This window comes from Hippoglossus stenolepis, chromosome 17, assembly GCF_022539355.2.
Source record: "Hippoglossus stenolepis isolate QCI-W04-F060 chromosome 17, HSTE1.2, whole genome shotgun sequence".
NCBI lineage: Eukaryota > Metazoa > Chordata > Actinopteri > Pleuronectiformes > Pleuronectidae > Hippoglossus > Hippoglossus stenolepis.
Window position 1 is genome coordinate 7,719,759 of NC_061499.1, and position 25,669 is coordinate 7,745,427.

The 25,669-nt window shown below is 40.7% G+C and overlaps 1 protein-coding gene and 1 long non-coding RNA gene across 4 annotated transcripts in view; one reads left to right on the forward strand and one right to left on the reverse strand.

The window, feature by feature from the left end:
* akap9 (A kinase (PRKA) anchor protein 9) overlaps window positions 1-21,200 on the reverse strand; it is a 56,118-nt gene extending 34,918 nt beyond the window's left edge. For 2 of the 3 annotated variants that reach the window (XM_035183642.2, XM_035183640.2), the window contains exons 1-14: window positions 21,061-21,200; window positions 12,899-13,171; window positions 10,429-10,473; window positions 9,624-9,686; window positions 8,469-8,603; window positions 8,164-8,319; window positions 7,784-7,981; window positions 4,791-7,673; window positions 3,331-3,411; window positions 1,285-1,432; window positions 996-1,066; window positions 478-595; window positions 203-300; window positions 12-114 (exon numbers count right to left, since the gene is read on the reverse strand). In XM_035183642.2, the coding sequence (XP_035039533.2) occupies window positions 12-114; window positions 203-300; window positions 478-595; window positions 996-1,066; window positions 1,285-1,432; window positions 3,331-3,411; window positions 4,791-7,673; window positions 7,784-7,981; window positions 8,164-8,319; window positions 8,469-8,603; window positions 9,624-9,686; window positions 10,429-10,473; window positions 12,899-13,171; window positions 21,061-21,108 (4,420 nt within the window). In that variant the 5' untranslated portion in view covers window positions 21,109-21,200. Of the gene's footprint in view, window positions 1-11; window positions 115-202; window positions 301-477; window positions 596-995; window positions 1,067-1,284; window positions 1,433-3,330; window positions 3,412-4,790; window positions 7,674-7,783; window positions 7,982-8,163; window positions 8,320-8,468; window positions 8,604-9,623; window positions 9,687-10,428; window positions 10,474-12,898; window positions 13,172-13,458; window positions 13,535-21,060 lie in introns of those variants that run through there. The other variant, XM_035183641.2, reaches the window with a different exon arrangement.
* On the forward strand, window positions 21,182-24,711 carry LOC118125233. Its single transcript, XR_004698808.1, has 2 exons — window positions 21,182-21,313; window positions 23,800-24,711. It is a non-coding gene; the product is annotated as an uncharacterized LOC118125233 (long non-coding RNA).
* The last annotated feature ends 958 nt before the right edge of the window (window positions 24,712-25,669 follow it).

Below are 25,669 nucleotides of genomic sequence, written 5' to 3' on the forward strand. Positions count from 1 at the left end.
ACTCTGTTTACCTTTGCTTGAGGAGCTACAGCTGGCAACCTGCACACGTAGGTCAGAGATCTCCTTCTCACTGCGGCTCTTCAGCTCATCGAACGCCATCTGCAGTTCCATCATCTGTGACACAGACGGATTGGTTAGTGTGTCTCTGTTGACTCCGTTATCCACCTCTGTTCGTTCAACAGACTCAGTCTACAGATTTTACCTTGTCAACATCAACCCTCAGCAGAGCCTGGAGCTGTGACAGTCTCTGATGCTCCTGTTCAATCCTCTCCCTCACCTGATGAAGACCTCTGTATAGCTCTACAATTAGAGACAGAATTGTGGCATAGATTAAAATCCTTTTAGACTCTTTTGTTTTATTTAAAAATGTACACTGGATTTAGAATATACAGTTATACACAGATATGCTGCATTCACTTGAAATACATGTTTTTCTGTGGTACTTTTATAAAATTTAAATTCTTTGAAAAAATGTACCTCTGGCCTCCTGTATAATGGAGGTGGATTCACTAGTTTCTGGTCTTTCCTCTGAAGGGGGCTGCCAGCTCATGTCAACACTTTCCAAAAACTCTTCACCAAACAGCTTTCGAAAAGACTGAAAGAGACATGGTTCACACTGTTTTAATGTAGAGACACAAAACATTTACCCTATTTACAGTATTTGTATTTATATAATTACCTCCGCCAAGGAGGTTATGTTTTCACCCCTGTCCCCACAAAACTACTGAACAGGTTTCCATGAAACTCCGTGAAAGGTTGGAACACGGGCCAAAAAAGAACACATTCAAGTTTGGCACAGATCTGGACGAAGGCGCTGAGGAATTGTTTTTATCACTTCCTTTAACATTGTTTTTGACATTTTCACCAATTTTCCAGGGAATAGTATTTGATATTTGAGTGTGCTTAATTTGGTTGGATAGAATTTAAGGGGACTTTTGGGCGTTGGCGGAGGTCAACACTCTACTGAGTGCCATTCTAGTTATAAATATAATTACCAGAATGATCTCAATGCATTCTTCTGACACAGCTTGTAACATGTTCTGATATTTGAAGAATTTTGGCTCATCTGTGAAAAAAAAAAAGCAGAAAATTCAACATAATTAATTTAATATTTCAAATGTTCTAAATGTTTCATAAAAACACACAGACGATGATAAACAGAGTAGAAAAACAATGCTCGATATATCAGACAACCAAAATCCTGTTCTGTTTTTGATCCATCAAAGCACATAAAGGGACCACTGCTTTACCAGAAACAAGGCAATCAACTGTACATCAGCTCACCCAGGACACTGTGAACTTTCTGGTTTTGCAATTTCAGCTCCAGGGAGTGTGTGCGGGCGTCCGTCTCTTCCTGCAGCAGCTCGAGATGGGCGGCGTGGATCTGAGACAGGCTGATGCGCTGGGCCTCCATCTGCAGCCGGCACTCACCCTTAAGACAAGAAGAAGACATCAACATAAATAACATAGTTGGAAAAATGCGCAGGGGAAAACATGTTTCCATGGATATGAGAGTGTTTGTCCTAATGTTCCTAACAATGGTCAATAAGACTAGAATTATCGCAGCGCAGTTGTAATCAGCAAATTAATTCTTGAGCTATGGCAAAAATGTGTTTTGCAAGGAAACAGTGAATTTGAGGTTGGAAGAGTCGTAAAAAGAACAGGAAAATATCACTTATAATTAATTACAAATTATACCGAGCAGCATGTTACCGTGTTTGTTAATTAGAACGGCTAAATGATGAATCCTGTTTCTATTTCAGAGCAGTGGCACAAGGCACCTGTTTTCAGGAGAAGAGGTCTGCCATTACCACTTCTGTGACAGAGAACAAAAGGCACACGGCGAGCCTTCCTCTAATAATGCATAATGCATTAGCACTAATTGGTCAGGGCTTCACATTTATGAAATTGCGATTCTTTTACCTTTGATGTCAGACGTTTTTTAATGTGCACTCTGCATCTTGAATTAAGCTGCATTCATATTGCTTTGTCCTCATCCACACTATATCTAATGGCGCAGTGAAGAGAGGCCTTTTAAAGCTGTAATCACTCACATGCTGCTGCTCAAAATCACAAAAGACGAACAGTAACGAACAAAGAGACGACAGGTCTGTTGTGACGTTTTAAACACACACCCACAAATGCGTTTTCTGAGAAACATAATTTCTACTAAATTAATATAACCTATAAAAACATGAAGCATTTATTACCCCTTGCGCAGGAACGCATCTTGAAAAAGGGGTGAGTTGTTAAGTGTCACGATAGACTGTATACAAAGATGGATGACATGACAGCTCCCTAAAAGTGAAGCCAAATCATCTGGATCGCCACCTGGTGGCTGGCTGTACTATAGGTCATAAACCCAGCCTCCTCCAAGTAAGGGGATAAAGAGTCAAAACACACTTTGAATAAAAATGTCTCAAAGATGGTTTCTGTCATTTTAGGTCATACTGATGTTTGTTCAAATGTTTATTTTCTTAGTAAGTTTGGTTTTAATTAGTTCTTTGATGCTATGAAAATGGAGATTGAGAAATCATTGTTGACAATGACATGTATTGGCTGGACCTCGAGACCACAGCTCCATCTCCTGAACGACTCTGGTTCCAAATGATGTAAAAACATGGCGCCACCCTTGTTCAGGATATTTTGGCTTAATTTTTGTACAACAGGAGGAAGTGGAGGCGTCGTCCATCTTTACGTATGAAGTGGTCCATGCAGACCTGTTTTACGGCTCATGCAACAATAATCTGCAGCTCATCAAATCAGGAAATGGACTTAAATTAAATACTCTGCCCTCCATGCCTATTTACCGAGAAGTTTCATAGGTTTTTTAGATTTCATGGAATATTTTGGTGCAGCAACTTATGAACAGTTTAGTAGTTGCTAGGAAATCTCTCTCTGACAGCTGCCTTGGGCGCCGTCAGGAATCATCTTCCAGCGCAACAACAGTGTGATGTCACGGACAGGTTGGCTGATGAAAGATGTTTATAGCCAAACTATTTCCTCTTTATTTCCTTCACAGTTCAGTATTGCTCTGCTCTGTAAATGTTTCGAGGTCTCTCATACAATTACTGGCACAGCTAAATATTTGTATCCGCTAATTGACTGCAGTCGCTCTGCAGTCACGACGCTGTTGTTTTACTGTTTTAATTAGCGCGGACATTTTTCAGGGGCACTAAGTAAATATCATTACACCCCCACATTAAGAGGAGGTATTCATCAAGCTGAAATAATACAAAACTGCTATATGAGCATCTGTTTATTGAGCATTAGATTGTTTGGCGTTCTGTATCAAAGTCAAGGGCAGGAAGTTAGCTAAGTGCCATTTACATGCTCAGTTGTCTCTCCTCCCTCTTCTTTCTGGCACACGTCAGGCTCCGTGTGATGGCCGTCAGTCCCATGTTGGCTCACCTGAACAAGAAGAAGAAACAATATTGTAGTTTTTTTTTTTTTTTTAAACCTGTTTTGAAATATTACCCCAATACAAATGCAGACAAATAGGACGTGATGGACAGAAAGACAAGATGAATCATTATGGATCACTTCCTGAGAGGGAGAGTGAGTGGAGACAGTCTGTAATTAAAATTGTCCGGCTACATTTCAGAATGAAATAGTTCTGATGATTGTCTGTTTTTTCTTTATTCAAATTCAGGTTCACAGTGAAGCTGTTTATTAAACCTGTGCAATTAGGTTTTCATGTAGTTGGTCATTGTGAGGGATTGACTATACATAAAATTTCATCTAAAAAGCACCTGATTTAAGTTCTGGTCTTGACAGTACAAAGGTAGAACATCTTACATGAACATCAAGACATATTGAATAAAAAGTAATTTCCCCACATCACTAAGCATTAAAGAAATATGTAAAATCATTTTTTAAGGCTTCTAAACTTGCATTTCAGGTGTTTTTTTGGTCAAGCACACAGAAAATACTCCAACCCAGGAACTGACAAAAAGCAAAACAGAACACAGATGTGAAATGGCAGACAGACACTGTAAACTATCTTTTGTCTGGTGTAACTGAGACAGAGCTTGAAGTGACACAGACACACAGACGTGATTGGGGTAAAATGGCTTCTCACCTCAAACCCTTCACTCCCTGCAGGATGGAAAGAAACTAGAATGTACACATTTCTACACAATGGCAATGATTCAAAGCTGTCAGAAGACTGTGGGTGATTGTTTTCCTTTCTTTTCAATTTTCCGTCCTTTTCCAAAGCAACATCGCATTCAGATTGCGGACTAGCAGCATCAAATGAAAGCACATTATAAATATTGCATGGCTCCCTTTAAAGGTAGAAATCTCACCTCACGGCTCTGTGCAGGATGGAATCTCTTTTACATTATATTCACGCAAGTGCCACCTTGATGCCAATGAATGGTCCTGACAAACTTAATAAAGAACATGGCTATCTAATAGTCTGACTGTGCAGCTCAATGCTCCCTTCGAGTGATAAGCCTTTATGCAATTTGCACTCATGACTGTCACTAGGGAGAAAACATGACAGTGCTAAGATCCCTCAGTCATATGTTCCATGTCTAAGCTCTATGTGGCTATGAAGGCTGTGCACACATTTGTGATGAGGCTAATTACAACATGAGACATCACAGGATTAATTGTGAATGAGATGCACGCCTCTGTCACTGCACTTTTTTTTTTGACACATTTTTTGAAAAGCCCCCGATTCAATCTAACATGTAATTTAATTCCGACTTAAAAAGGCAGAGAAAAGGCAGTGCAGTGGTTTTAGTAGAGAGTGGTGCAGTAGCTGTGTGCGAGTGAGCGCCTACCCGTTTGTTGATGTAGCCTCTGCCTCCGTCTCCCTGGTACCCGTCAGTGGAGTCCTCCTTACTGGCCCTCTCCTGTGGACATGACATAACCTGGCTCTCCATCTGAGTCTGCTTCTCCTGCTCTGCGGCACTTGCAGCTCTCTCTTCCTCCGCCGCTGCGTCCTCTTCCTCCTCCCTCTGCGTTTCTTCTCTGCTGCCTGACGGAGAAGTGACCACTTTGCGCTCCTGCTTCGACCTCTGCCGTCTCTTGCGCCTGCTTGACCCTGAGGCTGTGGACTTCTGTGGCGAGGATCGTCCTTCCACAGGTCCCTCCCCCACAGACTGGACTGCCGCTGCATTAGTCTGCAAAAGCTTCTCGAGATCCAGGGTCTGCTTGATGTTGTCTCTCTCAGCTTCAGCTGTCCGCAGCAGGGACTGAAGAGCCTTTATCTCCTCTCGCAGAGATTGAATCTCAGAGTGATGATCCTCAAAAGAACTAACTGGCTCAGCAGCTTCCTCTTCTTTCTGGAGCTTAGCTTTTCTCTGGGCATCCTGCCCCCTCGCCTGCTCTCTTATAATCTCTTGTTCTTTTTCCAGTTCTTTTCCTTGGCTTTCATTCTGGGCCATGACCGTTGCGTTTTCTTTTCTCACGTTCATCAGCTCGTCCCCCAGCTGTCCCACTTTGCTCTCCGTGAACATGAGTTTCTCTGTAACTTCAGAAACCCTACCAGCCAGGATTTCCTTCTCACCCAAAGTAACATTCAGTCTCTCCATTAGCTCAGTAGTAACTTTTTTGACCAAAGCTTCATTCTCTTTTTTCGCATCCTCCAATTTGATATCGCTGCTGCTCTCCTCCAGATCCCGAATCTGTGACTGAAGGTTGGCAATTTTTGCCGTTGACTCATGTGTCTCCTTCAGTGTCCTCTCTTCTAACTGTGTCTTTGCCTCAATGAGACACATGTACTCCGCCTTTAGCTCCTGGTAGTTGACCTCAAAATTCTTTTCGGCGAATGAGAAAGTAGTCCTCTGGTTTTCAATTTTCTCTCTGAGCTCGTCTACTATTTGCTGAATTTGATTATTTTCTGTTGTCAGTGTCTCAATTTCCAAAAAGTTTGAGTCCAACTCTTCTTTTAAAGTGTTATTAGATTCTATCAAGCTTGTCTTTTCTAATTCCTGCTCTTTCCACTTGTTCTGCCAGGATTGTTCTTTATCTATTGTCTGTTTTTGCATCACTTCTTTCTTTCCTCGTAACGTCTGAATTTCATTTTCCATTCTAGCTCGTTCTTCTCCTCCCTTTCTCAGTTCCTCGATCTCCACCTGAAGCTCTTTGAGCTGCTGGACAAGCTCATCTGCTTTGGAGCTGTGCAAAGCCAGCTTGAGGTCTTCTTTCAGGCCAAGAATTTGGTGCAGAAGCTCATCTCGCTCTGTGGCAAAATTTGCCTTGTCTCTTCGCGACAGATGCAGCTCTTCTTCGTAACCAACACGCAGCTCATGCAACACTCTCTCGTGTTTGACAGCAGCTTCATTGAGAAGGTTTTCTGTGTTCATGAAGCCCTCCCTCTGCAATTCTTCCCGCAGATGGGTCAGCTCTTCCTCATGGCTGAACAGAAGCTTAGTCCTGAGCCGGTCCAGCTCTGCCTCTTGAGACTCGGCCATGAGGTCCAGTACAGCATCTTTCTCCCTCTCTAGCATCTCCAACTTGATCTTGTAGTTGGTTACTTCTGATTCATGTTTAGTTTCTACGTCTTGAGCAGCTTCCTGAGCCGCGGCCAGCTCGCTCTTCAGACCGTCAATCGTCTCCTGGAGGCGCTGCAGTTCACCCAGTTGGCTTTCCTGAGAGATAAGACTGTGGGAGACCTGCTCCACTTTTTCGTTAGTAGAACAAAGATCCTGAAGAAGATCCTCAACCTTGACCTGCAGGTGGAGTTTTTCTTGGGAGACTTGGCTTAGCTCGTGTATGGTTTCATCATGCATTGCTTGGAATTGCTCTACTGTCTCCCGAAGCTCCTTAATCTTAGCATTGAGACTGTCCACCTCAGCGGCGCTAAGAGTGGAGCTTTGAGACAGTCGTGCTTTCAAAAGCTCGAGCTCAGAACTATGTAGCTCAGTCAATTGCTCCACTTTTGCTGCATGTTGTAAATTAAGCTCCAGCTTCATTTGGACAATTTGCTGGCCGTACATCTCGTCCAGCTCTGCCCTGAGAACTTCGAGCTTCTTTCCAGTCTCTTCCTGCATTTTTTGGATGGCGTCACTTTCCGTCAGGCTGCCCTGGTGACAGCGTTTCTGCAGATCCTCCACTGTGCCCATGAGCTGCATGATTTCATTAGAAGACATTCGCACTTTCTGTCTGGAGTTTGAAAGTTCACCCTTACAACTTTCGAACTCTGCTCGCTCATTCTCCAGTTCCAATTTACAACTCTCCATTTCACCCTTACGGCTCTCCAAGTCCGACTTGGTGCTCTCCAACTCATCCAGACATTTTTCAAGCTCTGATTCTTTTGCGTTCATTCGCTGCTGGATATCACGCAGGCGTTTTTCCGAGGTCTCAAGCTCATCCTCGAGCTGTGAGAGAGAGCCGTCACGTTCTGAAATGACCCTCCCTTGCTCTGCAATGATCAGGTCTTTCTCGTCTGATTGCTGTATAATATTTTCATTTGAAGTCCTTGCCACAAGAGCCAGTTCCTCTCTGAGCAGGGTTAATGACCTCTCGTGCTCCGTGATTATTGCAGTTTGCCCTGATATAAACAGACTTTTCTCTTCCAGTGTTTGTACAAAAGACTCCTCGGACACTCTCAATTCCATCACCAGCTGCTCCTGACCCGCAAGGACTTTTTCTTGTTCAGCAATCAGCAGGTCCTTTTTGTTCATCCTCTGTGTAAATGACTCGTCCGATCTTCGTCCTGACTGCAAAGACAACAAAGGGTGAAATTGAGAACATAATGTGCAATCACTAAAATTTTACAGAATAAAATCTAAAATATATCTGATAACCGAAACACTAAGTAACTTCTCACCATCTCCATCTCATTGAGTTTGTGTTGGAGCTGGCTGATGTGCTCTTGCTGTTCACTGCTCCTCTCCTGGTGCTTTCTGGACTCCACGGTCATTTCCTCCAGCTGCTGTTGGTACTGGACAAGCTGCTGCCTGGTCTGCAGAAGACCAGTTGCAGTGCTGGTGTGGCTGGTGTTCCTTAGTGTTTCGCCCGCCTGCAGCTGTAATAAAGGAAACCTGTCACTTTCTGTTTATAATATGTACAAACTCCTCACACACACATGAATTGCTTATTGGACAGATGGATAAAAAACAGAAGTACAAGCAATAACTGTATAAAAATGATAGAATAAAGGAATTTAACACAAGACTTTTAACTAAAAAACATTCTCTGCATTCCCACCTGCTGGAACTGAATTTGTAATTTTTGACTTTGCTCTGTCAGCTGCAGGAATTCTTTCATGATCTCGTCTTTCTCTTCACGGGCCTGCTGAAGGTTTGACGTGAGCTGCGTGATGATGCCATCCCGCTGCTTCAGAGCAGCTTCAAAATCCTGCAGCTGTAAAAGTAATATTGCACAAGTAAATAGACCTTACATTGAGATTGAGAACAAACAGATATTAAGCAAGTTTAGCCTTAATGTAAAGATGAGAAAGAAATGCTAAAAGTCCAAAATAAAATATCCAATTATCTTATTAAAATATCTACCTGCTGCACTCCTTCTGTACCAAAGGCAGCTCTGATTTCCTCCGGACTCAGCTCCTCCACTGCCTGGGTCTTGGCAGCAAGTGCGTCCTGCATTGTACCTCCTTTGGTCCCCTGTGGCAGGGACTCAACCTCCTCCTGAACAGCAAAATAACAGGCGCATTTACAAAGCTTTAGAACACAAGATGAGATTTCACGAATGAGCTTAGCTCATAGTCACCACTCCAGAGAAACAGCAGTTAGTTGCAAGAGTCAGGGCCACATGAAGGAATGCATCGTAAATATGTTAATGTTATCAACTGGTGAAGAGTTATTTGTTTCAACTTCCCCAAAAAAGGACAACTATACACTTTACAGCTGCTAGTCGAGATGCTTAACTACTGTATTGCTTTGATTCTGTCCCTTAATTTCTTCTTTGCTCTACAGAGAGGGGATAGAAACACTCACATATCACTGTTGCCTCACTTTCTCTTTAAAAGATGCAGAGCTGTACAATGCTGATCAAATGGGGAATAATTCAGGTTTCATCCCACATAAAAAAAAATCTTAACTTCATCTGAAAAATTAATGAAATGAAAAATGTTTTATACATTATGGTAAGATATTGTAGCCCTTATATATTTCAAACACAAGTTAATTCGACAGATGAGCTCTGACTGGCTTCATGTACTAAAACTCATCCCCAACACGAGTCATCCTGCATTCAGTGTCTGACTTGCCATCTCCTTGGTTTTTGTCTCCTTTGTTCGAATATCACAATAGGGAATCTAAAGAGAGCTGGTCTTTTACGTAACAACTCCTGTCCTCTTTCCTTCAAGCACTACAATGTCTTGTTCCTTCTTTTCTACTTTTCACCCTCCCTCATTTCATTCTCCTGCAGCTGCCAGAAATAATGTGCAATCCGTATATGTCACAAAGTCCTGTAGAGTCAACTCCTGTTCCATTTCTTCTTTAAAAATATAATTTATATTTCCCACATCATAGCTCCCACAGTCTTTGGATATATGCTCAGGTTAAATACAGCATAAAAGGCGTGGTTAGTGGGTTACGGGAAATCTTGCAGAAGACTAAAATGTTAAGTCAACAGAGTCAATACAGCAGCCAGAGGGTTTGCTAGCAAAGCAGAGCCAGAGGAACCGCCTGATCAGATTACTGTACCCAGATAAAATCCTTCGCAGACATCATTAGATTCTCTGACATCTCATCGAGGCATCCATTTACCTGTTAATTCACAAGGTTGTCAGTGAAACATTAAGGTTTGGGAAGTGCAACGAAAAAGGCCACACGATTTCAGAAATCATCTGATCTTTTGTACGATTTAATTATCTTTAAAATCTTCTGAAATGTTGGTCACAATCACAGTTAAATATTTAAAGAATTTCAGATAATACTGTTTTGTATTGTCCCATTTTTAGAGACTGACTGGCTCATGGTCAGAGCAGGTGTACGGTGGCCAGTAGGGACACTCTTTAAAAACATGAAAATGATTTATGCACCAAAGACACATTATCGTATTGTCACCTGTCAATTGGTCGGACTCAGTAGTTACAGCTGATGAGATAAACCATGATACTGACTCACTACAGTGATAAGCCTCCTTCCACTTGTTTCCAGTCTTAAGAACCATGTCAAAAGAAAATGGCAGGTATATGCTGTTAATTTATTTAACAAGCTACATGTAATTAACGGAAAACCTTGACAGCAAGTGGCAGGTGACAAGCCACATGCTAAATCTTCCTTAGTTTGGGAAATTCAGCAAAAGAATTGTCTAAACCAGTTCCCATCAGTAACTTCGTACTTTTCCAAAAACAGAGAGTAAATAAATCCCCTGTGATACAACCACACCAGCAGTCATATGAAGAGAATCAGAGAAACACTGAAACATTTTGATTTACCATTAAATTAAACAAATAAAAGTTCATCTAACAGGTGAGAATATATATTTTGAGAGAGGTCATCTCACCTCTGAGGAATAATCTTCAGCAGTAGTGGACACTTCACTCTCCGGCTGCAACAAAAAAACATTAAAGCCATTTCATCAATACAGAATAAAGAAAACTTTACTGAATTTATCACATTTATCGGAAAGAAAAACCTTAAATCCATAAATTTTGGGGTCTTTTAATGCAAAAATGAAAAGAGGTCCCAATTTTTCCAGAAAGTTTTCTTAATCTACACTATAATTCAACATAATATAAAATCAACATACTCAAATATTCAGTCATAACAATCAGTAACAATGCTTAACTTGCGTCCTACTTCGGAGGACGCTCTGCATTCAAATATGGGTTTAACCCACTTCTTCCACACAGCTCCTTTCTCCCCCCCCCCCCACGCAGAGCAATGATGGCCAATATTGAAATCTATTTTTGATTTAATTCTTAGGTCATAATATGAAACTGCGTGGGGCCAGCACAGGAGAAAATGAACAGGTTTCGTTTTAAGTGATAGCAGAACTTGGACGTCACCTCAAACTGTGGGTGGCAGGATGCACAAAGTAGATAATTGGTTTGATAACATGTGACATGACAGGGGATGAGATCCTAAAGCTGGATCCATTTTGGACCCAGTTACCAGTCGGCAAAATAACTGGATTCATTTAATTGGGAAAGAAACAAATCTCTGATCATACATTAGTTCCTGATAGTAACGGTTTGTGTGCATGATTGAATGCTTCTTCCCTCCCAACCAACCAGAGTTAATGAGACATCTTAAAGTCGTAGCTATTTTAGCCTTTAGTCACTTGTTGACAGGTAAAACCTATTAACATTCAATTAGGCATCTAAAAGGACTCAGATTCGATAAGTGGATTAGATACTGGATCTAAATTTAATAAAATGCTCTTGACAATAGAAACTCTTTAAAAAGGGAGTTTGATGCAAAGTTTACTTCCAGGCGCTGAAGTTAAAGAGGCATCAATGACTCAACACATTATAATACATTTGAGATGCTGCGAAAAACTGTCGTGACATTAAGGAACCTTTCGGTTTCCGCTTTGTTTCCACAGCAACCACTTTAAATCTCACAGAAAGCAGCATCGTCACAAAAATCTCTGAAAAGATCCGAGCACCGTGACGCTTTTTTCTGGGACAAGAAAGAAAAAGTGTGAGAGCAAATTTAATTAAATAAAATAAATATTCTCTTTAGAATCTCTTTTTGTAAGAGCTGTGGGTCAGTCCCAAGGTTAAAAAAATGAAAGAATGAAAAAAACAAACACTTCATACTTTCAATCAGCCCTTAAGGTCTGCAGAAAAGTGTTGCAAGGCCACAGGAATTGGTCCCACAGACTAACGCCTCCCTACCTGTTTAAAGGAAACCGTCTGTTTCCATGACAACGGGTAGTTCTGTGGGCATGTACTTCATCAGACGTACAGGGGGTTCAAGGAGAGAGAGGCTGCACGGTGCCGATGAAAAGACTAACAGGGCTCGAATGATGGAGGAAAAAAATCATGTGAGGACCCTTAGCCCTGAGTTTTACATGCTGGATTTATTAGAGGATGATGTAACTGCCGGAATATTTATTTATCGGTCATTATTGAGCCTCTGCTCCAAATCTCCCATTCATCTATAGGAATTCATTGCAGATCTGAAGGTCATGTATGTTTGCAAAGCTTACAGACCAAATGTTAAAACATATATTTTATTAAAATATATATTAATTTGACTGACCATGATTAAAGTCACAAGAATCAAGGCTTAGAGGGGTTGCTGTTATATTTGTGAAATGAATTCACAGAATACATCAACACTGAAAATGTTCTCCTCCCAGTGTTAAGTTTCAAAGAGCATGTTTGATGAAGTTATCGGCCAGTGATGTCTGATGCAATGAAAGAACTAAGGTGCTGAAAGTTCAACCAAATCCCAGACAACCAACTTTAAAAAGTTGAGTTAATTTAAAATGTACATTTATCAATGCTGTATTATTTCTATGAAAAAATGGCCACAAAGCCGCACAACACCGTCATACTGCAGAAAATCAAGTATCTGCAAGTAAATGCTGGAGTCTGGCTTACATTTGCACGCCGCCCCCCGAGAGACCGTAGGCAATTCATTCAACTCTCATACTATCTTAGTCACAATTTATTGAAAAAAAGGACTTAAAGGGATCTAAATCAATATTAGTTTAAACTGAATATTGGCCGATGTAAATTAATCAGATTTTTTTACACTCTCAAATATAAACATTGTTAGCAGCCTTAGTTTCCAGCCTCTGCTCTGGGAAATCTCTCAAAGAGGCAACGAGCTGCAGGCTTTGAAAATAAATCTCAAAATGCATTGAAGGTAATTTAAAAAGTAAAATTTCAGCCTTGAGTTACAACTCATTTGTACAGGCCATCCAGGGGAAATTAATAGACGTGTTCAGAATGTGTCAATATTTCCCACATTCCTTTTCTGGTTGTGATAAAGTAAAAGAAGGAAGTGTGAGGGTCTACCTCTATAGTGTAGGTCTGATCATGCTGGACAGTCTCTCCGCTTCGCAGCGTCCTTGCGAAGGTAAACTCCGTGGTGGGGGGGTCTTTAGTTCCCTCTCGTTCTCCATCTCGTCCTCCAACTGGGAAGTCCTCCACCTCTGCAGACTGATTGGGGTCGTACTGCACCTGTCCCTGCGAATCACCCTCTGAATCCTCCGTTGTCCTCTTTTTCTTCTTCCTCTTCTGATTCCTCTGGGAGTCGGCGTGAGCTTTCCTCTGGCGGTACTCTGCCAGCTGGAGAGACAAGAGGGAATCAGACTATTACATATACAGAAATAACATGTTTCAAAGGTCATCCTTGGATGTAAAAATGCATTAGAAAACATTTAAGCAGCCATCATTTTAAAAATGAGTCTCGTCTTAACTCCCAGTCGTTGCCTCCGTTCAGATGTTTGTTTACGTGACCCTTATCTTCAGACTTAAGGGAAATAACCACCTGCTTTAGTCAAGCTCATAACCCATTAGTCTGCCTATATAATTAAGGCTTCTAATTCATTTAAAATATACAAATATTAACCTACTCTGAGTCTGCACAGTTTGGAGAAACCTGAGTGAAACATCTTGTCGGCAAAAGGTTGTCCTCCCAGCTCCAAGTGAATCCTCCCTCCCTGTGTCCATATGACACAACACATGCCTCTTGGTGTGCCAGCGCTCTAATCCCGAGTAAAGGGATTACATTTTCAAACTATGTCAACGATCTGTCCAAACAGCCAATAACATGTTTTTGTGATCTTTGATTCCCTTAAGCATTAAATAAATCCCTTAAAACACAGACATCTCCTGTTTTCTCTCAAGGATTTCCACAAATTTATGAGGCACCGACTCCACTTCATTTCATTGAAAAAACATTAAAACAGAACAAGAGAGTGCTTGTGTGTAATGAGGTTTGGTATTTGGGATTAGAGCTCTTTAAAATCTTTCATTTTCTCAATAGTGTCATGCTGCATTACGGTGTCTCAATTGCAGTCTTTCAATCTTCTACTCATTACTATTCACCCTTACTGAAAATGTTATTTTGAGTAATGTCTTAAAAGGTCTCTTATCAGATACATTTCCTTGAAAACAATTATGAGAAAAATAGGTTTTTGCTTAAAATGATGTCTTCATTTAAGTTATGTAAGTAAGTATTGTATCTGAATGCTGCATTGTAATGTTAATCAAAGGGTATTCATGGTTTATTAACTTTTTGTATTGTTCTGACTTTTGTAAAGATGTACTTTTAATCATGTTTGTTTTTGTGTCAGGATGATGGATTGAAAATTAGCCTTCACAGTTAACTCTGGCTCATTTACAGTATTTTGTCTTTTAATTCATGAGCACTGTCTCTATCAAAACAATAAATAAATAACTACATAAATATCGATTCATTATTAATTTATTTGTATATTTTATTCATCATATATGTGGAAGTGAAGAAATTGAATACTGTCTCTATTTTCCTTGAATTAACACCATTAATAACAAAAGTTTGTTCAAGGACACGTGTGCGACTCTAATCTACTTCACAATTTACTCTCCTTCTTTCTCTCTGAGCAGTTGGTACTGCAGGTGTTTATTATGTACGATGGACGGGTGACAGAAAACAGCTGAGCGGGGCAGACAGCAGGGGCTACAGGTGTCACACCACAGGTGCTGCATGGATCCCCGCGGATATAGATAGGTTGGTTGCCAGGGATACCACGCCAATACTTGCTTACCTGTCTGGGAAATGACTGTGTGCACCATAACAACCCTAAACTGGAGCTGAAATGATTCATCAATTAGTGAATGAAAAAAAATGTATGTGTGTGTGTGTGTGTATAGTGTAGAATGTATAGCTTAATTTATATAGCCTGTTGTATTTGACATTCAGTCCCGTAGCCACATTTTGTTTTCTTATGACATAAACAAAATAAATTCCTGACGTTTAAGAAGTTGGAACCAGAGTTTTTTTGGGGGGGTGTTGATTGACTAATCAGTTACTTTCTGCAGCGCTAGTTGTCTCTCACTTGCAGCACAGATTGTATCCACTTACTGTATCAGGCAAACCCCACCCCTGCAGGAGCTTTAACAGTGGGCACTTTTGGACTGGTTTGGCGATGCTCTACAAAAGGTTAGAGGCGGACACGACAGAGCTGAGAGTGGGCGTCGTGATCACGTCTCCCACCTACAACACACGGCTAAAAAGCTCAAAGGGCTCTTGATCTGTGTCTCTGCACCTCCACACACACTCCACCCCTCGTCCAAATATACCCCCCTATCTGTGCTTTCACGAGAGCTTTATCCATCAAATACCAGGGCACACAGCGAGAGATATGAATGAATGTCAGGCTTACAGAAACAAGGCTGTCCTTTCTGACTGAATCATAGTGGCAGTGTGCGATATGCAGAGCACACGCCAGCCAAGATCACGTCCCAAAAAAACCCCACTGACTTTTGAGGGAACCCTCGCCTTTTATTGAGCTGCTTATCATGGCGAGCTGCCTTATTCTGGCTGCGCAGACCAGAGCATCAGCTGAGCATATGGCGTAAACAGAGACTACGTAGGTGAATCACCATCTGCTGTCTGAACACATTTACACAAGCATATTCCTTTTTTTCACAGGCTTTTTCCCCCCCCTTTAAATCTAATAGTAGCAGACTAACAGCAACAGCATCCAGTGTTAGGTATTTCCTCGATGGTGAGATCCACAGATTGTGATACAATCTGGTGTTAATGGGGCAACAAAAATCAACGTTGTGACTGCAAGAATGAAAACTGTATATATCTACATCTTATGAAGTATAAGGAGAAATATGTAGTAGTTTGGGGATGTAGGAATACAAACACACAGTAACAAGGTTTGGAAATATTACAAGATATAACACACTGGAGAATAATCTACCTGATAATCAGGAAGGAGGTTAACCTCTTCTTTCCATGTGCCAATGACGGTGCCAGCAACACTGTGTTAGACATCACCCACCAACACGAGAGTCTAAATCCTCTGCTTCACCCACACATGTCGGTTAAAACACAGCATCTAAAGCTACCACGGCACCATCTGGTTCATCACCAGTACAGCAGGTGGATAAATCTGAGTCAAGAGGCAAACACAGGCAGTGCAATGACCACAACACATGCATGTCTAACAGAAAAGGGTTGAAACCTGCACTGAAGCCTGTTTACACTTCTAATGGTGTTTATGCTGCAACAGCAACAATACTCAAAATTAGCATATTGCCAGTAAACAGTGTATAAAACAAATTGAATGCTCCATGTACATAATACCAAGGTAATGTAACACAAGTACCGAACATAAGGTGCTTCTTGGAGATCAAAAAAAAATCACCTAAAGACTATAAAGTAGCAGATGGATAAATCACCCTCCTTTCTCTCTGAAACCTATTCCTCATGCACTTGCCTTTCCATGAAATCCGAGCCACAATCAATGTCAAGTATCCTTCTATCCTCTGCAGAGAGTTATCGAAGTGCTTGTGCACCATCATCATCCTAATGACAGCAGCCTCAGTCTCCCTGCCGAGGAGGCTCTACATGTAAATGTCCTTAGAAAAAAGCTACTTCTTCTACAAGGAAAAAACAACAGTGCATCAGACACATATTCCCTGGTAGAAGAAAAAAGACAGAAACCTTCTTTTGTTTTTTCATGTGTAAAAACCACAGCATCGACATGGGCCTAAATCATTTTTCTGTTAAAATCATCCTAATTCCAGGCTCAGTAACTTCAACTATATGATAGATTGTGTCTATATGTGCATCAAGTGACATGTAGAGGCAACATCCTGGGTTTGAATGTAGCCTATAGGAGGATTTTTGCAGATCCTCACCTTGTTTCATACCCAAATTTAATGCGCAGGGTTTTTTTGGAGTCCTTATACACCAATATGCAGCAGAATTATGTTTTTTGTATAATTCCTTTGAATATATTTCCAGCCATAACAAACTGCAGTTGTTCTGGGTGACATGACTTAGCACTTTCAAGCTTATTATTTGGCAAAAACAAGAGAGTTGTTTGGCATAAGAAGTGGTGTGCATGACCTAACAAACCAGAATGAGTGTGAAAAAGCTGCAAAAAGCATTCTGCTGTGTATCCAAAATAGTTACATCTACCAAAGCCCCATTGAATGAACTGTTGTATTTTAGGCAAAGTGATGATAAATCCTATCTGAAAATATTGATGCTCTATCTGATGCTGACATTAAAACCCAGACGGCCTCTTGTGTAGTATGATTGCTCTGTGTCAGACTCAGATTACTGCCTCTGAAGCTCTCTGCAAGGTGCTGACTCTTGACAATATTGTGTCAAGCAAAAACAAAGTCTTTGTGCATTTCAAAGTAAGTGCTCAGTTACCATGAAAGTTCTCAGGACGGCACCGAAATTTAGGTGCGGTTCATCATCCAGGTTAGAGCTAATTAAACCTGGGCAGCTGTTTGACCATCACATTCAATTAATCAAATGAAAATCCCTTCTCAAGCAGGACGACACGCCAAAATAAGACTTTCAACGTGTATTTCAGTGTTTTGTTGCTGCATTACGGATGATAAATACTTTGGTAAAACAGTAAAACTCTGCAGTGTCATATCAACCAATTAGTAAACCACGGTGGTAATAATCCAATCATCACATAGAGCGATGCAGGGTTTGTTCATGCTTAGTCACCTGAAGGATTAGCTATTCAGGCCTTCGCTAAGTAGATTAACTTGTACCTCTGCTGACCTCAGAGCCTCCAACTCTGCCCGACAGTGACACTGACCTTTTGGATGAGCTGTGTTATACATGGCCCAGAAAATGCTCTCCACGGATTATCTTAAATATATACGATTATATAATATTAATATATTTAAGACTTTTTAAGGTCTGAAATTTAGATAATACAATTTTAGATGCGGGAATTCTGTATTAAAGGAGAAGGGAACTTAGAGACCACATATCTCTAAAAGTTAATAGTTCTTTATTGGCCTATAACCTACTATTCAACCAAGTTTCAAGAAAATAAGTTACGTATTTTTTGTGTTATCCTGCTAACAAACAGACACACAGCAATGAGTATAAGTTTAACCTCCTTATGGAGTTAATTATTAAATGACAAAGTGTAGATGAGATATTAATTTAGCTGAAGGGTACCAAATTCTGCATAGATACAAATTAAATACATGAATGCATAATCACAATGACAGAGGCTGGTAAATGTACTGTCATATTTTTAGTTTGTGCCCAGTGGCCACATCAGAGAAGCCTGGAAACAAATAATCGTGACGTCTGCAGCCCTTCAGCCAAATGAACAAACACTGCGGTGCCCTCCCCCTTCAGCCAATCAGTGAAATTCTGTAAGTGCTGGAACAACAAATGGCGTGGGACACGTTATTCCCTGAAGTCACATTTAACATCCGTGCTGCTCAAAATACTGACAGTGACGGGCTAATGAACAGAGAGGGTAAAAATAAAAAATAAAAATGTACCTTTATATTTTTTAATGGAGAAAATTGGACCTTTTGACCTTCCTTAACTCATGACACCCATTCAGATCTTGCATGTTTTAGTTTATGAAATTTAACTGCACTGGAGTACAAAGATAATGTTGACTTTACACTTAGATACCTAGAAGCTTCTATAAAGTCTGGGCTTAGACAGCATGGGACTGGTGAAAATACAAGATGTTCAAGTCGTAGTCTTCCCTCCTGGTGAGCGTGAAAGGTACCATGAGCCTGTGAGTTCCTTCTGACCTGACACTCAATCTTACACCATCATGAGCAGTGATGGGTGCTTTTCAAGTCTCAGGAGATGAAACTCAAGGACAAATCTATCATGTAACTGAAGCAGAAGTCTTCCACTAGCTCTCTGTAATGCAACTGTCCTCAGAGGAGAGTGAAAACAACAATATGTCTGCAGCTAATGTCTTGGAACAATAGCTTAGAAAAACCAGACCACAATCAGCATTTTGCTCATCGTCTGGTATGACTCAATACTGGGGACAAATGTCATTTCATGCAAGTTATACAACAGAAGACGGACATTTTTAGACTTCAACGTGGACGCCTCAACAAACATCCACCCCCTGTCTTTGCTTCTGCTTTTTCAACTGGAAAATAATAACAGGAGCAAGTCTGAAAAAAGTCATATTTCCTCTGAACTACCACCAAAAGCAATTACTGTAGAAATAAAGAACTTGTCTACCCGGGAAGTTTTAGGAGAAAGTAGGTTATGTCATAATCCAAATAGTCCCCATAGTTGCTGAGTGACTCCGACATATATCAGCTTGGATTCAACCTGAGCTTGAAGGATCCAGTCAGAGTTTGGGAGGATTTTAGAATAAACAATGAATCTCCTGGATCTCCCTGTGAACACCTTTCAATGTGTTTCTCCCCTGCATGAGAGCACATGGCGACGGGTACTATGGAGACAACAGGTGTGAGATCCTCCTGCAGGCCTTTTGTAAACCAAAAATGCCTGAGCCATAACCAGGGAGATGGTCTTTCTTAAGGTCTCCCCCCCCCCTCCCACTGTGCAAACCTAAACCCATGCGAAACCAGGAGTGACCACCAACACAGCATATTAAATGTTTCTCAGGGTCAGGGTGGAAAGTGTTTTGATTGCAGCGCTTTATCAAGTCAATATTCTCAACTCTTATTATAATGTTTAAAAATTATTATCGGCTGATAAACATATTTTGCAGAATTTATACCCAGGTTGTTTGAGTATATAAATGTCAACAGCAGAGATCCTGCAGGGTCATGCAACACCTCACCAGTCAAGAAGAGCACGGCTCAGGTCAGAGCAATGTCGTCATTTATCATTCCAAAGTGCTTCACATGTTTTAATGTGATTCTGTTGAAAGGTTTTTGATGTTTTGTATAATCTGTTGGTTCAGTAAACTGGTAAAGTTGCCTTACCAAGTATTGAAGCAGATAACTGATAGTGCAAGGATGGATCATTGTGGGTGATGAGAGGAATCCCCTCGCCTCCTCATTTAAACTGCTCCCATCAGATGCTATTGCCCCCCACCCCTCTGTGGGTGGAAGTGTTGCTTAATGTCAGTTTGTTGTGGCCCCTGATTGTTGCTGCAAAAAGAATATATCTCAGGGCCATCAAAACTAAGACTTCCTGTTTCCAGCACTTACTGCACAACCATTAAATCCCTAAATGGCTCCTCAATCATGCATCAACACAAAGCAATAACTACCACTCAATTGTATTGTACCTGTAAGACACCGGAGACTAGCTCTAATTTCAGTAGTTTTTACTGTATATAATTGTATTCTGTATTTATTCTGTATGTTACATCAACAGATTTATGTTGTGTCTATATGTGGAGCGGGTTATGTGTTCTGTTTCTTTTCTAGTTTTGTGTTATGCTGTGATTGTCGTCTCGCACACTGAGGCGAATTCCAAACCACTGAGTTGTGTGGCAGTAAAGTATTGAATATTGAATCTTGATCTTGAATATCTATTATATTTATTTTAGTGTCATTCATAAGACAAGACATTTATTTCTGTGACTGACACACTGACATATTTCTTTCCTTCTCTATAGCAACATTGTTTTGAATGGGTTGCTGAATGGCTGCATTAGTGGGGAGGTGGGAGGTCAGTGTGTGTGTGTGTATCTGTGTGTGTGTGATGGGGAGGGGGGGTTACCCTGACCTTGTTCGTGAAGCTGCATATTGATAAAAGTCAATAGAAGCACACGTCTGACATGTGGGGCAGTGCATGTTGCGCCCAGAGGGGGTATGTCCTGTATATCCTGTTCCACCAGCCTGTCAGCCTCACTCCATCCGGCGTTTGATAACAACGTGGATATAACAATGTGTGTGACTGCAGTGGGCATCGTGCACGTCACACTCAAACTACCCCAGTGAAGTCAGGGCAGCGTGACAAAGGAGGGAGGCTGTGGCTAGCCGCAGCGAGCCGACCCCCGGCGGTCCTCCCGCCCGGCTGCCCGCCCGGCTGCCCGGCTGTCAGAGCGGGGCGCGTGTTCCCTGACAGCTGGGAGAGGGGGGGGCTCGTTCGGGGTGAGGAAGAGGAAGAGGAAGGGGGAGGGGGGGGCGCAGACTAACAGCTGACACACTGAAACAAGTAGAAGCCCCAGTTCGGACTTCTTCCCCAGCACAGACGCAGAGTTAAGCTAACTCACTGACAGTCCTACCTTAGCTTTGCCGGCCTCCAGCTTCTTCTGCCGCTCCTCGTCCTCCATCACCGCGGGGCCTGTGGCGGAAACGGGAGAGAAGCTGCTTCATGCGAAACAACCAGCGACCGGAAAGCCCGGAGTTAAAAGTGTCCCCCGGCCGCTCGCTGCCGGAGACTGGCGGACTCTTGCTCACTGGGTGCTGTCTCCTTGTTGGTACTCCGCCGCCATGTTTTCCACGTAAACATGAGACACACAACTGGGATGACGTCGGGTAGGTGCCTCCGTGGCCACGCCCACCGACATTCCACCAGTGGTGCCTTCACGAGCCGTCAGAAATATCGGAATTTATCGCAATCAGCCAATTACGTTAGTGTTAATTTACACATGGAAGCAATAACAGTGTCCAGGGAGATGCACGTGGACACACAGCAAAGACAAGGGCTCACCAGTTACACAATAACTTTTGGACTAGTTTAAATATTAAGCACTTTGCTCTAAGTCCAGACATTGTACTGACACTGAGCCCACAATTGTGTTGCAGTACAAAACCAGTATTTAAAAACCAGTACGTGAAAACATAAAGTTAAAAATATCATATCATATCATGACATGACATATACAGATATAATTTAATATAATATGTCATGCATGACACTCCACGTCATGTAATGTCGTATCGTGACATATCATATCATAACATAACATATTCTAACATAACATGGCATGAGATATATCATATCATATCATATCATATCATATCATATCATATCATATCATATCATACATAGTTATATATATTTCGTGAAGTAAACAAATGACTATTATGTGGAAACAAGTACATTTGAAATGTCAAGATGTTCACTCTGCAGTTCTACAGTTTTGATTTGAGTTAGAAGTACGAACTGAGCAGGAGCAGAAGATCAGATTCTTTGCTTCATACCACAATGTTCCTGCATTGAGAGCCTAACATGAATAAAAGTACTGAAGTATCATCAGTGAATTGTGGCATTCTTAAAGTGTTAAAAGCTCCATGAACTAGACTACCGTTCAAAAGTTTGGGGTCACCCAGACAATTTCGTGTTTTCCATGAAAACTCACACTTTTATTTATCAAATGAATTGCAAAATGAATAGAAAATATAGTCAAGACATTGACAAGGTTAGAAATAATGATTTTTATTTGAAATATTAATTTTGTTCTTCAAACTTTGCTTTCGTCAAAGAATGCTTCATTTGCAGCAATTACAGCATTGCAGACCTTTGGCATTCTAGCTGTTAATTTGTTATAAACTCAATCCCTTTGTAATAAATTATATAATAGATGCTGCAGGCAACCATGTGTAATCAGTATTTTACTGTTGTGGCTACTTGAGGTGCAGAGGAACTGTTTAACTCCTTTGTATTGTTAGTTTAGCTCAGGGCTCCTCAGCTTCAGGGCCATGCTCCTCCAAAGGGTCACAAGACAAAACTGATGGGTCATGTGATGATAAATTGGAGGAGGAAAGAAAAGAAAAGAAAACTGATGCACAAATGTGTGTTCAGTCTTTGCACTTAATCTCATCTTGATACGAAATACAGGAAAATGCGTCATACTTTCAAACTTACTTACACTTCTCAATTAGTAAAGAAAAGATACTTTAATATCTGGATAATCTTAACAAATGTTGTTAAGAATTATTTATAACACTATCAACAATTTTATACAATGTCTTCAATTTAATTGTGAGGAAGTCTGAATTCTGCTTAAAACATCTCCACAGTTTCTATGGTAACCAGAGGAAAGGTTTCCAGAGTTGTACCGTTTGAGACCACTGAGTATTTTCATTGCAAATCTGTGTTTTTGTCTAATGAAAGCATCGGGCATCCCTTCATGTCTTGAGCTGTGTGTAATCTATATTTTAAACTATGGTGAAATTGAGTTCCATAAGGAGGAAACATTTGAGCTGCATTTGCTGCAGGGGACAGCAGGTAACATGAGAGACTGCAGGCATCAGTTTCCAGGACAGATGGAGGTGATAAAAGAAAAGGACGGCTGATATTTTACTCACAGACTCCACATGTAATTTGAGTCCACAAATAATTCACGTACAATTAAAACAGAATACGATGATGCATTGTCATGTTGTTGTAAACTGAAGGCTGGTGTTGTTTCTGCTCAGCAGACATTTCCAGCAAACAGTTTAAAATATAGAGCTGATAAACTAGACTGATACTCAGACTGAAGTTTCATCTTCACATCATTTATTCATTCTTTATGAATCATAATAGACGTGGGCAGCGATTCAGAGGGATGATAGCTGGTGGCAGGATTGTAGAAAGGCCAATGCTGAGTTTTACATTTTTAGAAGGGCCTATGAGATTTTTTAAGTGTCTTGTTTACTTTATTTGTTTATCTTTGCCTTAACGGTTTGTTATGTCCACAGGAGAAATAACATAAAGATCATCTGTTTTATCATTTTATTATTTATTCTAGAGTCCAAATCCCCTCTGCAGATGTTTTACTACATTGAAAGTTTGAAAAATCTTCTGGTTATTTTAAGGTTTAAACATTTTCTTTCCCCCTGTAACCATGCAAACTTTGCCAGGAATATAGAAAGTTATAAGTTCCATTTTAATCCACTTTTCACTGAGAGCAAACTCATGTAATGTATCTGTATTTATAATTGAAGGTTCATTTTGAAAAGATAATCAATCTTGCATTGATGACGTGCATGAATGATATATATAGATATGTGTTTGTGTGTGTATATGTGTATAGTCAAGGTCATTAAACGTACCATCAGCAGCAGCAGCAGCAGCGGCAGCAGCAGCAGTAGGAGAGGACGCTCTGTGTCTTCGGCTGATAGGAGCCGAGCAGCTTATCGTCTGGCAGATCTTGAATTCCACCCATCTTCTTTTGGACATTCTCACCTATATTCGGTCCCACCTGTGAACACAACGCCGTCTGCACGACGCACTGAGCATTTGAAAGTTTCGTCTGCCTCTAAATTATTGATTTGCTGAAGGAGTACTGTGTCAGCAGTTACCCGAGCAACTTTACCAAGTCGACCACTAACAAATGGATTGGGACAGGATTCCATGTAATATTAAAAACCCAACAACAGGAATGTACATGGCAAGTAGTGCATACATTCACTGTACTTCTCAGAGAGAGCAAGAAAAAAAGTGCTCTGAAATAAGAATGGACTCAGACAACTAAAGAGAAATGCATTATTGATATTCGTTGCAGAAATGCCTCTTATCACTATACATATGAATTCAACAAAATAAAGATGAAAACAGGATTTTGTTTTCCGTATTTGGATTGAGATATTTAGTTAATCAGATATTTAAAGTCTGTGCGATGAGAAAAAGATCATGAAGTCTCTTCTGTCATTAGCTGTTTTGTATGAAATGTACTTTAAAATGTAAATTTCAACATAAATATGTTATTTGAAGGAATATATAAGTGCATACTGTATAATGTTTATTCATTATGTTTGTTTTGAGTTGGCATGGAAACAGTTATAAGCCCCTAAAAACTGCTAAGATGTAAAATGCATAAATGGCCCCTGATTCCTTCCTGTTTATTAGTGTAGATCAAATTTGACTTTCTTTGTTGTGTCCTCCACTTTCCCCCTCCCATCCTTTACCCTGCACCAAAAATCATTAAAGCAGGAAGCAGCACAGACCAGAACAGTTTCTGTCTTCACATCATTATGCAAATACAGTAAAAAGTGGAAAAACATGTCATAGAGAAAGCTGCTTTGACTATCACACAACGTTCTCCTCAATGTTACAGCAGCGGAGTGAAAGTTAATTTGCCTAAGGAAGATATCACATGTGTTAAAATATTCATAGGTGGTGGGTCTCATCAGTAAAGAGAAGAAACGGGTCAGCAGGTTCCTCAGTGTCATGCTGTGAACCACAACACATGGTAAATGGTGAATGTCAGACTCTCATATATCATGTTTCTTCTCTTGTTCCTGCATATAGGTTCAAAAGCTGAATTTGTTCTGTTTAATGAAGTCTATCCTAATAAAATATTGTTTCCTCCATCCATCCATCCTTCAAGGGTCACAGGGGTGTTGGAGCCATATTGCTTCTTTTTACCATTAAATTATCTTTCTGGGAATTTCGGGGGGGTTTTAATTGCTCTGAGGAGGTGCAGAGAAATGATATATGCTGAAATTAAGTTAACAACAGAACAAGAAAAAAAACATCCTGGTGGAGAAGGACTTGAACATTTGTGAAATCAACTATAGAGATGAAATGCACTGTAAACATGATCAAACAATCATTTACTTAAAAAAATATCATTTCTGGGCATTTGAGCCTTTATTCAATAAGAGTTGTGGGGGCAATTTCTGTTAAATAAAGAATAAAGTCAATGCTGGTCTTTGTGACAACATGACATGTAGCACATGAGTGATGTGAAGGCGAGAACAACAGTCATATACATCATAGCTGGGTTTTCTGTTATCTAACATACCTATCACTCAGTCGTGCACGCATTAACATTCTGAAGTACATCATTGTGGTGTTGACGGGCAGTGGACAAGCACTTCAGGTCATCTTATCTGTGTAAGGGGGAGAGAGAGGAGGGGAGTCGTGCAGCCGCTGCAGGAGGACTCAAGCCCCATCAGATT